At 41.9% G+C, this 12,509-nt stretch overlaps 1 protein-coding gene across 1 annotated transcript; it reads right to left on the bottom strand.

Moving 5' to 3' along the window:
* Nucleotides 1–2,401: 2,401 nt before the first annotated feature.
* IDNK (IDNK gluconokinase) lies at nt 2,402–9,698 on the bottom strand. Its single transcript, XM_080573004.1, has 5 exons — nt 9,540–9,698; nt 9,353–9,383; nt 8,887–8,973; nt 7,202–7,245; nt 2,402–3,442 (listed from the first exon to the last, which is right to left on the bottom strand). Exons 1-5 carry the CDS (start codon nt 9,578–9,580, stop codon nt 3,097–3,099), a joined length of 549 nt encoding a protein of 182 aa, XP_080429130.1. The 5' UTR covers nt 9,581–9,698; the 3' UTR covers nt 2,402–3,096.
* Nucleotides 9,699–12,509: the final 2,811 nt, after the last annotated feature.

Raw genomic sequence — 12,509 nt, 5'->3', positions numbered from 1 at the left:
AGCAAAGCAGTTTTGTTGGCAGTAACTGAATTGTATTCTTCACACAGAAGAGTTCACTGTCCAGTAACCTTGTCTCTTATTTTGCCAGTAAGTAGATTGATAAAATAATGCTGATGCACGCTACTGGGAAAAGTTCAAGAAAGTCTCTTGGTTGGCTGGCCTGTGCCTCTGGATCAAAGTCTCAGATCCAGCAGCACAGAGTAGTAAATAAGTAAATAGATTAAAATAGAATATCCTGGTAAGATAAGCTTTATATAATCAAAACCTATTCAAATACATCTAGTTTGGGTACAAAATTATTACTACTTTATTTTCTAGTCAATTATAATAAACCCATATGGGAACTAGTCTTCACTGTGACTTCTATTTCAGTGGGTAGCTTTCATTGCATTTTAGTAGAAGGCTATGACAGACAAGTCATGGCAAGTAGTTTCTGTAGAATAATTACTACCTGTTTACAATGACTTTCACAATAGCTGTTTGTTAGGATCTTCACAGTAACTAATCTGATTTCATGATACACTGTGCTTTACTGGGATCTTGCCTTAAAAAAGCGAGACCCCATGTCATTCAGAAGGTGGGTACTTTTACAAATACAATGTGTAACATCCATAATTCTACTGTCAAATGAAAGGATGAAGGTGAGGTGAGCAACGCTTTTTTTACCAAGCTTTACCAAGACACTAAAACAATGAATCTAACTTGCACGAATGTTTTGCTGAAGTGTGCAGTTCACCTATGCGAGTAAGAGACACTATATTTGAAGTCAAATTCCATTGGAATTCAAGAAAAGATGTTTGATCTGAGTTATATCAATAAGCCCTTGCAGTAAGTTTATTTCTTGAGGTATAACCAATATTTATCAAATAGTAACAACAGTAACTTTTTTATAAGTATTGGAAGAACAATGAGCCATCTTTTGCACATGAGGAATTCTAGTTTTGTTAGAAAACAACTTAAAAACAGCAGTAGGTGGGGCAAGGTCTATAGGTGGATTAGTTTTTATTACCTCTTTAACCGTGAAAGATCACGCTTGGGAATGTGTCAGCAAGATGGCTAGTTTTGTAAATGATGCGGACCAATTCTTTTGTTCAGTGCCTGCGTAATAAAATAACCGTCTCACTTTGGAACTGAGCTGGCAGGCAGCTGGGTCTCTTCCTTTGCCTTTATAGATAAGCCTTTGTGGTTTAATATGATTCTACCCTTCTTGTATTTAATGTATAAAGAAATACTGCTATTGGGAACTAACATTTCATTTTTATTTCCTCAATATAATATTGCAAAATGCTCCTAAGTGCTTTTTGTAGTTATATACAGCATTTACACAGCATGTTACAAACTGCTAGGCACATATTCTTGAGGAGGTAGCGTGTGCATCTTCTATACTTGAACTCAGTCTGAGACAGAAAAAGCAATTTCTAATTCCAGATGTTTCCTCCTCAGTTTTTGCTGCCTTTGTTAAAGGCATTTCAAAATAGGGACAGAAAACTTCTATCCAAATAACTTGAGCTAAATATAAATAATCTGAATTGCGCCTACCCTGAATACATCATCCCTAATAGACCCTTAATTTGGGCAGGTAAATGAAACTTATGTACAGAGACTGTTCTGCGATCTCCCACTATACACATGTACAGCCTTAGTATATCTGGGGGAGCTGTTGTATGTGGTGAGAGACCTGTTAAGTGTTGAGTAGAATTTTCTTTTAGTACTGGCTAATTTGTGAGCACAGTATAAACCCAAGACATGCGGATCTGAAATCTGGAGTCTAACTTTTTAAAACGATTGAAAATAACCCAGTTTCTTTTTTGATTTGAGGGTCTAAATCATGTTTGTGACAGGATGCAATTGCTTTCATATCTACTGTAGTGTCCTGGATCTAGTTTATTGCAGCTGGAAAAAAAAAAAAGCCTAAGTCTTTATTTAATAGATGATGTGAAGGAAAATCGCTTTGCTTGTTAATGGTGTATTGGGAAAATGTGAAGACTGCAATAAAAGCAGAGGTACCACAAGAGGGTGCCATTTCTTTTATTTGTCATACTTGACTAAACTTTTATATTCTGACTAGTCACTAGGTCTCTGAACTGTGAAGCTGTTAAGAAGCACCCAGATGTCTCTTGCACTTAACTTTGCTTCTGAGAGCTTGCAGTGCTCATTTATAGCACTGATAAAAGCACAGCAATTTGCATGATAAGCCACAAAGCCCCAACTATTAATACAAAATGATAAAGCAAACGCTTTTCAAGTAGTTAACCAGGTAAAAATTACTCCAAAGATGCTTTGAAGCATGAGTTGTGTGATTCATCAATCTTGTGTTTGGTATCTTCACTGGTTGACACATCCTGTAGTTTACACTACAGGTTACACTTTTTACATGAAAGATACTAGTTCACAGCCAATATGATGCTCCTTACACTTTATTTCTGAAGCTTTCCATACAATTGCATTTTGTACGTAACTTCACAACTGTTATTTTTTTCCCCCCCCTCGCATTTTCCAACTTGGTGTTCAGTGCATGTATTGAAGAGCTGGTGAAGTTGCCAGCCTCCCCACTGCCCTGGGGAGGCTGGTAAGGACACAAACACAGAAGTTACAACTTGTTAAAGACCTGGCAGTGAGACCGTGGCAATGTCAGGCATGAAATTTCATCATGCATGTTCCTTTTATACTAGTAAGAAAATAAATATATTGCTTTTAATAAAGCTGTAAATTATTTCATCGCTTAATAGAAGATGTGCCTTTCTCATGTTTGACAGTAAAAATTAAAAAAAAATAATAATTCTTGTGTGCGACCCTTGATGGGATTTTCAAAAGCTGGCTCTGCTTAGATTCTAATACAGATTTTAACTTGATATGATAAGGAATTCAAACATTGCTGACGGTTTTTTAAAATTTCATATTGCGTGTCTTTTAAATAGCCATGATAAAAATACCAAGAGTAGTGAACCAGCTCTTAACACTGTAACTACTGGGAACTACAACTATTGGGAAAAACAAGTTGCTTTGATTAACTTTAATTAAAATGCTGTTTCATAACCCTGGTATTGCCAAGTGAACTTCTGCATTTGTAATTTAGAAACTTACTCTGGAAAAGCCTTACCCTGAAAAAATGGCTTTCTCAATCTCCATCACTATTTCAGGAAGAGATTTTTCTAGACTGACAGTAATAAAGTTTTCTGGTGCTTTAGGAGGCTCTAGAGTGTCAAACTGAGACTTGAGTAGTTCCAGTGGCATGAAATGTCCTCTCCTCTTCTCCAGGCGGCGAGCAATGAGCTCGATAGGACCATCCAGATGAACAAAGAGGATCTTCAGTGCTGTGTTTTCTTCTGGTTTCTCTGGCTGGTTGCTTTCAATTGCAGATACTCCACTAACTAGTATGTGTCTATACATTTTCTTCAGTGCTGAACAGGCCAGAACAGCATCTTGTCTAGATGATTCTTCTCTGTCAAATAGAAAAACGTATAATGTCACGGGAGACAAAGCTTGTATCCTTGCAGAGGACAGCCTTGGGAGTATTGGTAGGCAAACCAATGCCACCTGCTTCCAAGTACTTGCAGTTACATGTTGGCATTAGGCACTGTTAAAGTACAGTTGATTTGGAAAGGTTCTGGAGCTGGACAGTGGCCTTGGGCTAGCATGTGACAAAAAGCGGTGGAACTAGCATAATAATCTAGTAAATCTGTAAATTAATGCCCACTCCAACAAGGTACGACCAGCTGGTGTGTACATGCTAGTAATTGCTACTGCGTAAAGCCAGAGCAAGAAGAGCTTTAGGGAATACGACACTGAGGAAGCTGGCTAGACATGACACTTTGTCAGAGTAACTTTTGAGATGATTTATGCATGCAAGGTAATTCCATACACTGTGGGAAATACGTGGCTGATGGTACCCAGCGTTTGGTGTGGTTTGCTTCCCCTTCAACCTACCCCTAAACGATCAATCCCGTGATCCACGAAGGGACACGGTGTACTTGGAGCAGGCTCTACGCAAAGGGCGGTTGGTGGCTGTGATAATCATCCTCTTCCTATCTGCAGTAAAGGTGCAGGCAGGTGAAATGAACCATCACCCCGTGAAGGCAGTTGTAACCAGAGAAACACAATGTGATGAGTCACAGCCTTAACTCGCTATGTCACGTGCCAATCTTGATGGCTTTTGGCAGGCATCTTGCCAGACTAAACCTCCCCTTCTCTACATTTCAGCTCCTAGATGCTTCTGAATAGGCATCAAATTGCCCCCAAAGGTTGAGGGCCAGCAGTTCAGCAGACTTCTGCCCCATGAAACTCACAAAATCCATTCTTCTGTTTCCAACCTATTTAAAAACTAAAAGAACACCTGGTAATGGTGATAACTCGACAAGGAGGTGGAGTGCAGCAAAATCAGCATTTGAGCATTCTAGTGCTCTGCAAATTCACGGAAGAGTTGAAGTTGGAAGGGGCCTCTGGAGGTCATCTGGTCTGCATGCCCCTGTTCAAGCAGGGCCACCTACAGCAGGTTGCCCAGGACCATATCCAGACAGCTTCTGAATGTGGACAGAGTCCAACACCACTGGGCAGCCTGCGGACAGTGCTCAGTCACTCTCACAGTTCTTCTCTAAGCTCAGAAGAAACATCCCATGTTTCAGTTCATGCCTACTGGCTCTTGACCTGTCACTGAACACTAAAGAGTCTGGCTCTGTCTTCTTATTACAGCCCCCTGTTCAGTTATACAGACACCTTACGAAATCCCAAGCTTCCTCTAGGCTACACAGTCCCCATTCTCTGTCTTTCTATGTGTGTTCCAACTAGACTTTGTGCCGCTGATACCAGCTTCTGAGCCTGGCCTTTCAGCCAGTTTTCAATCCATCTCACTGCCTACTCATCCAGCTGCTACTTCATCAGCTTCTCTGTGAGAATCCTATGCAAGACAGTGTCAAAAATCTCACTGAAGTCCTGGTTGACAATATCCACTGCTCTCCCTTCATCTACTAAGCCCATAATTTCATCATAGAAGATTATCAGGTTGGTCAACCATGACTACACCTTTGTCGACCACTCCCACGATGACTACTCCTAGTCCCTTCTCTTTCGTGTGCCTGTGTCCAGAATTAGTTATTTCATCACCTTCTCAGGGATGAAGGTGAGGCTAACCAGCTTGCAGTTCCATGCAGTTCCCCCTTCCTTTTTTCTTGAAGATAAAGTAGTTACATTTACTTTCTTCCTGTCATCAAGCACCTCTCCCAGTTGCCACGACTATTCAAAGATCATTGAGAGTGGCATCTGCCCACTCCCTCCATGCTCATGGGTGTATCCCATCAGGGTCTGTGGACTTATGTAAGTCCATTCTGCTCAAGTATTCTTTAACCTGTCCCTCTTCTGCTGGGAGGGAAACTTCCTTGCTCCAGACTTTTCCCACAGGTGTCTGGAGCCTGAGATTGCTGGAGAAAAAAAAAAAAAATCAGTCTTGCTAGTAAAGACTAAAATGGGAAAGGCCAAGGTACAGAACACCTTCTTCATGTCCTGTGTCACTACACTCCATGCCCCAATCCAGCAGCAGACTTGCATTTTCCCTAGTCTTCCACTTAACATACCTAACAGAAGCCCTGCTTGTTGCCACTGATATCCCTCACCAAATTCAGCCAGGCAAATTCAAATTCAGACAGGCACTGTCTTTCCTAACTGTGTCTCTGCATCCTCAGACAGTGTCTCTCCATTCTGCCCGGGTTACCTGTCCGTGTTTCCACCCTCTGTATGCTTCCTTATTATGTTTCAATTTTGCCAGAAGCTCCTCGTTCCTCACAGGCCTCAGAATTTTTGCCTGACCTCCTTCTTGTTGGGATGGACTGCTCTTGAGCTTGGTGCAGGTGATTTCTGAATATTAAGGAGTTTTCCTGGGCCCATCTTTTTTAAGTGGCCTAATCCCACAGGACTGTTCCAAGCAGAACCCTGAAGAAGCCAAGGTAAGCTCTCCTCAAGTACAGGATTGTGTTCTTGCTTTTTGCCTGCTTTCTCCTTTCAAGAATCGAAATGCTGCCATCTCATGGTCACTACAGCCACAGCTTCCTTTGAGCTTCACATCCCCAACAAGCTCTTCATCCACTTGTTCTTCCCAGGCAGAAAACCTATAGCAGGCACCCTCTACAATGTCAACCTATTGTTCTGCTCTTTAATCCTCACCCATAAGCTCTCAGCTGGCTCCTCATCTATCCCCAGGCAGAGCTCCATGCATCCAGGTTTTCTCTCACAAAAGGCAACTCCTGCTCCTTGGCTTCCTGGCCTGTCCTTCCTGCATCCGTCCCTCCAGCACAGCACTGCAGCCATGCCAGCCATACCTGCACCTCACCGAATGAGTTGGACCCACCTCTCCCAAGCAGATGCTGATCCTTCAGCAGGGACCCATAGTCACAGAACCCAAAACGCTGTTGCCAACACCAGTTCTGTAACCAGTTGCTGGCATGCAGTATCAGCGTCTTCCTTCTTACACCGTTTTCCTTCAAAGGAGAGACGGAGGAGAACACCAGCTGGACCCCCATGCCCCTGGTTCCTCTCTACAAAGCAGGCTTCTTAGGGGTTTAGCATAACACACTGAATTAAAACAAGATGTAAATAAAGTATTCCAGTTTAAAGCTACATATTTTTACTATTCTCATTTTTAAGTTTAAGAAAACTTCCTTTGAATTATCTTTGTCTCTGAATAGTTGAGGCAAGTTAATTTGAGCTTAGGAAGTACATAATTATTAAAATTCATAGTTGAATAAAGAGTTTGTCACCTGATTTAAACCACTGAGTATCTCTTTTAACTATCAAATGCCTAAGCATTTTGGACTGTATCTCACTATTACTAAAAATATTTTAGAAAATTTTTATCCTATTATTATTATTATTAGTGTATTCTGTGGTTATGCCCATTGTAAGTAGCCAACGTCGGGTTTATTATCAAACCAGATCCTTGAAATGATCTACAGACAGTAGAAAAACAACTATCATAAACAACGATTTTCCCAGGGATTCCCCATAACCCCAGATTCAGGGAGGAGCTCACCCTTTGCAATTATTATGACACCTTAGGTTAGTGAAAATAGAATGCTTTTACCAGCTGCAAAAGTTCTTACACTATCACAAACATTTCTGTTTTGGAATACAATGGGGAAAATACTTATTGTTGAGGTGGGGGGATTTTATTTTGTCTTTAACCTGAATTCCTTAAATCTAGAGGTTCTCTTACCTCCTTAGTATATCATGCAATGTACAAAGCCATGGAATCCTGTCCTAGAAACAAAATAAGTTAGTTCAAAATTGTTTGGGAAATTGATTTGAAAGAATCACTTTTAACATTGGGAGCATTTCACTAGAGGTGAAAATTAGCATGAAAATTTATGGAAAGTTCAGTTTACGTTCTCTTTCTTACTAATGTAGATTTGCTACCACTGCCTGAACGCTAAGAAGTGCAAGGCATTTTATCAGTATGGTATTTTTAGGGGAATAGTACTTGTTATATTACAAATACTTAGGTGTATCTGATGGAAGTAATATGTATTTACATATAGCATGCACCTCATAAGCCTTTGAAGGACAGTCAAATTCTCTCTTGCTTCTATTACACAATTTACTTTTACTTTTCTATTATACAATTCAAATGTTAAGTCTGCTGTAAGATAGCAGCTTTCACTTCTTGAATGGTTATTTCTTTTTCCTTATGTCTTGACATATACATGCAATGCTTCAGATCAGATTTGAGGCTTTCAGGAACTACTCCAAGGCGTCAGAACAGACCTAAATGTACTTAGCTGCAATAACTTAATTATATCATTTTTATGTCAGTAGCAATCACGAGTAAATGTACTCATAGCCACAATTTTGCAACACCTTTGCTCAGTAGATTGGCAAAGGCAGTGCGAGTGATTGGTAATTTTCTTAGTATAATCTGATTTTAGGCCTTAAGCTCCCAGCAACATTTGTCATACCAACTGAGCATTAAACTACTGCTCCCATTTCATCTTTCAGTGTAGCTACTACTGGGTGAGCACAACAAATGAAAACATGGACACATAAACCCAACAATTTTTAGTTGCTTTCATTAGAAAATCACTTCCCGCTGGCATTCAAGAAAGCCCTTATAATTTTGCACCACTGATGTTTCAAAAGAGATACTTCCCCCTTGCTTGGCACCATACACCAATAACCACTGGTCATCCAACTGTGCAGTGCCACTTTACATGACATAATAGCTTTCATGAACTTCCAAACAGACTAAGGTGTTTAATAAGTACCTAGAATATTATCTTCAGTCTAAAGAGAGTGTTTTGAAGAACTCTCTAGTTCAGCCTTACATGTCTAAAGATTTCCTACAAAAAGTTCAAGAGGTGTCTTGTTGTAGCTTTTCTAATTTACCTGAGACTCTGAATTTGTAAGTACTGTTTGTAAAACGAAGCTTGATCATTTTGGCATGTTTAGGCTGAACAACGGGCTGAAGGGGAGGAAACACATTTTAAGTAATCACACATAAAACAGAAAGTTACAGCGTAGTCTCTACAGCAGTTGAGATTGATGTACTTCAGCAGAGAAACAGGAAGACCTTTTTCTGTCTTTGTGTTTTTAATTCAAAGCAGAAGCTGTAATCTAAAGCTGCAGTTCTATATGCTGATGTACAGGAAAGATTTCTGATAAATCCTGAATCAGCAAACTATTTGCTTTGTTAACTTTTTTTTTTTTAAATGCAGAATACTTTGTAACATAAAAAGCCTCTCTCTCTTATTAACCGCAGACCTACACATTCAACCTATGTTTATAGTCAGCCTAGTTTACGTGAAACACAACCTATTTTAATGTGATTTGCCAGAGGTTTTGCAAAAAGGTCAGATTTTGCCAAGAGGCCTTGATGACTATTCTTTCACAATTCATACAAATTACCTCATCATTTAGTGGTATTCCTGATGCCATCTTCTTCTTATTCTCTGAAGAATGGTAATCATCTGCATCATAGAATTTCCATCCCAGCTAGGAAAAAGAAATGAATGTGGATCATTCAGCCAAAGCGGACTAGCTAATAGGGATCCCAGAATTCAACAGGACGACACCTAAAAATTATCGTCCTCTTACACCACAGCATGAATCACCATTTATGCAATGATGTTTACCCCAACAATCAAGTCAGCTCAGTAACAGCAAGAGCTGGTGATAATGGCTGTTGTTAATAGGCTATGCTGCATCGGTGGTGGGCACCCAATTCACGTTTGGCGACGAGGCAGACTGAACCCTGAAGTTACAGCTGTCACGCCAGCTTTAGGTACCAGCTGTCTGTGAGCCACAGGCTGCCGGATGGAGTGAGAACAGGCTTTCTGGTCAGAAGCAATGCCAAAAACAACCCCCGTCGTACCTGTGCTGCCAAACGCGACCCAACCGTGGTCCTGCAAGAAAGCACAGCGAGTTCGTTACCTGAGGGGCCGGGACCGCGGCCGGAGGGCCCCGGGGCAGGTCCCCCCCCCCCCCCGCTGTCCCCGCCCTGCCACCCTGAGGCGCGGGGTGAGGGTGCCCCGCGGCCGGCCCCGCCGCCCGGCACCTACTTCCCCGAGCCGCTCACGCCCATGACCACGACCAGCACCATGGCCAGACCCGCCGCGGGCCGGGACCGGGACCTGGGGCCGGAGCTGGAACCGGGACCGGCCTCCCCTCCGCCGCCGGCCCGCCCCCGGCTCCGGCAGGGCGGCACCGCGGCGGGGCGGCGCTGCTCGGTCCCGCCCCAGGGCAGGAGGCCCGGCCCGGCCCGGCACGGCACTGCACGGCCCGGTGCTGCTGGGTTCAGGGCCCCGCTGGGAGGGGGCGGCCTTGCCCCGCTCCTCAGGCCCGGCCGGGCTCTGCGTTTCTGGTAGTTCCTACCACGGCCCTCTTTTCAGTATCTATCAGGCTTGTAAAGCATGCATCCGTGTCTGTCGGATACCCCCTTGCCCATAAGCCTCTGCCTCCAAGCCTTAATTCACCTCTAACCTGTGCCGCGGTCAGCTCCGCTATCCTATTTCCTTTCAGGTTTCACGGATTCACGTTTTTTAAATGGCCAAAACCTCCCTGGCTACGGACAGGTTGTGCCAGGGGGCGCGGCGGTGGAAGCTGCTCCACCTGGCGGCTCCGTGAGGGCACTGGAGGTGTATGCCTGCTTCACTGTGAGGCAAAACGAAACACAGCACAGCACGACACAGCACAACACAGCACAACACAGCACAACACAGCACAACACAACACCCTGATGTTGCCTGTGGACCTCTGTTTTGAAATGTCACCACGAGCATTCACGTTGTATGTCTGTGTCTTCAAAGGTCGCCTCTTGCAGCGCCGTCTCTGAAGGCAGACACTCACCACTTTCCTATCTGGCTGGGTTTCAGCTTCTTATCTCCAAGTACCACAAAATATCCCAGGTGGAGAAATTGCTGCCTGCAGCTAGTGCTGCAGCGAGGAATGCAGCGTAGCCCTGGGTAGGAATAACAGATACCCATGTGTGTGAGAAAGGATGGGGTGGAGGCCTCTCTGTGAAAACTGCTGCAGTCTAAATGGAGAGTGTGGACGACAGATGACTGGAGCAATTATTTTTGTTTTCTTCTCTAATTTATTTATTTATTTATTTATTTATTTATTTATTTATTTATTTATTTATTGCAAGTGTTGCAGTAGGAATATATCCCAGGTACAGGTGGGGAGGGAGCAACACCTCTTTGTGGAGTCCGCAGTTCACACTCTGCACTGATGGCCTGTGCATGCACAGCGAGTTAGACACCAGAGACACTGCATTTATTCCTCTTGCACAGACCGTCCATGCCATGCACAAATGGCAGAGTTGCTTTGCTAGTGCGCAGTGGGCACAGCAGGGACTTACGGAGTTTGGCAGGTTGGTCTAAGCTGGCATTTCTGGGATGTCTGGAAATTCCAGTCCAAAGAAGGTAGGTAGGTACATCGACAGATAGATAGATAGGTAGATAGATAGATAGACAGTCAGCTTTCAGGTAGTAAAAGCGGTTATGATCAACCGAGCTTGAACATCTTGTATTCCTAACAGAGGAAAGGTGGCCAGAGTAGATGGCCTGACATGAGGCATTGGAAAGTGTGGAAGTATCCAGGAAAAGACTGTGACACTGGTTGGACAACAAGGGTGATTATATTGTATTGAATGTTCTGTGTGAGTAAGCTGCAAATGTCTTAGAGGCCGCAGTTGCCAATGTTAAGTGCTACATAGGAAGTATGCTCTTTATGCTACAGGTACTGAATTGTTCCACAATGGGAAATAGTGCTTATTTTAAATAAATTGCTGTAGTGTTTCTCATCCAGCCATTATTGTTTGGCATCTATCTCAAGTTTCTGTGTGAGAAATTGTGTTTTGAAATACAAAAAGAGATCTTAAATGAACGTTTAATGATATAATTAATTACACTGATTCAGCCAGTTAGATTTAACTCTTCCCGTCCAAAATTCACCTAATGCTATCATGTTTTACTGCTGTCACAGGTGTAGGTAGACAGAAGACTGCTTTTATTTTTCTTTAATAAACAAAGGCTGTTTAATGGGCATTGCCACAACAAAAGACATTTATTGAAATATTTTTGAGAGTGGAGTTTATGGGAAAAACTCTCTGTGTTTTAATTACCTACATTGGATTTCTATTTTTTTTTTCCTGTTAGGGAAAGGCTCTCTAGGTGGTTGCAAAATGAATAGGTTCATGACACTGAACATCAAAAAAAAAACCAAAAAACAAAAACAACAGAACAAACTATATTTACATAAGAGATCATATAGTGGTGCTGATTCTTAACAGAATATATTACACGTGTTTCTTTACTAGACTTTTAAGTTTATTCCACTTCTGAAGAAGTAAAATTATTAAACTAATATCAGTTAAGCAGATTATATCACTAGCTTCACAAATAAAAGCCTTTTTCCCAAATGAAGAAGATCCCGTCAATCCTAGTTTCTGAAGCTAAAATGGATAATGTGACTTTTTGTGAATCTAGCCTCAGAAGAAATTCTGTGAAAGTACACTAAGTATCCCGGTCATAATGATTTTTTTTTTCCTTTGCAGAGCACTTCAGAAATTTTATGAATGATGGATGCCATTTTTCTACGTTATCTGTCTCTGACCATTTAACTGAGTCTTCACATACCTCTTATGACTTTTTTAACAAAGACCAGAACCTTCCAAGTTATTAGGCTATCACCCAAGCAGCCAGTCCTCAAATTACTGGCAGACCACAATGATTCCTTTAAGGTGTCCAGTGACTGAATGCAAATTATGCTTTAATAGCAGTATGATTGTGCTAAAGTAATTGAATTTTCCTGGCATCTTTTCAGCTTCTTGGCTGATTAATTGTGAGGTAGTGGGAAATGTTTCATTCAAATGAGAATGCCTTATCCAAATGAACAAACTTGAAAATACTTGTGGTCATATTTGCCCTGGAAACATTATCACTATTGCTATTCCCACTCCCAGAATTAAAATCTTAATTGCTCTGTCATAACAATCTTTGAGATTTTGTTAACATCACAAGCAACTG

Source organism: Anser brachyrhynchus, assembly GCF_964034855.1.
Source record: "Anser brachyrhynchus genome assembly, chromosome: Z".
Taxonomy (NCBI): Eukaryota; Metazoa; Chordata; class Aves; order Anseriformes; family Anatidae; genus Anser; species Anser brachyrhynchus.
The sequence above is the reverse complement of the archived record's forward strand: the minus strand, read 5'-3'. Positions and strand labels throughout refer to the sequence as shown.

What these genes read in the sequence shown, in the direction of transcription:
- IDNK (XM_080573004.1), bottom strand. Translation starts at nt 9,580, where the DNA reads ATGGTGCTGGTCGTGGTCATGGGCGTGAGCGGCTCGGGGAA. An exon ending in GAATACCACTAAATGATGAG is followed by an intron (nt 7,246 to 8,886) that starts GTAATTTGTATG and finishes TTTTGTTTCTAG; the next exon opens with GACAGGATTCCATGGCTTTG. An exon ending in TTGCATGATATACTAAGGAG is followed by an intron (nt 3,443 to 7,201) that starts GTAAGAGAACCT and finishes TCTATTTGACAG; the next exon opens with AGAAGAATCATCTAGACAAG.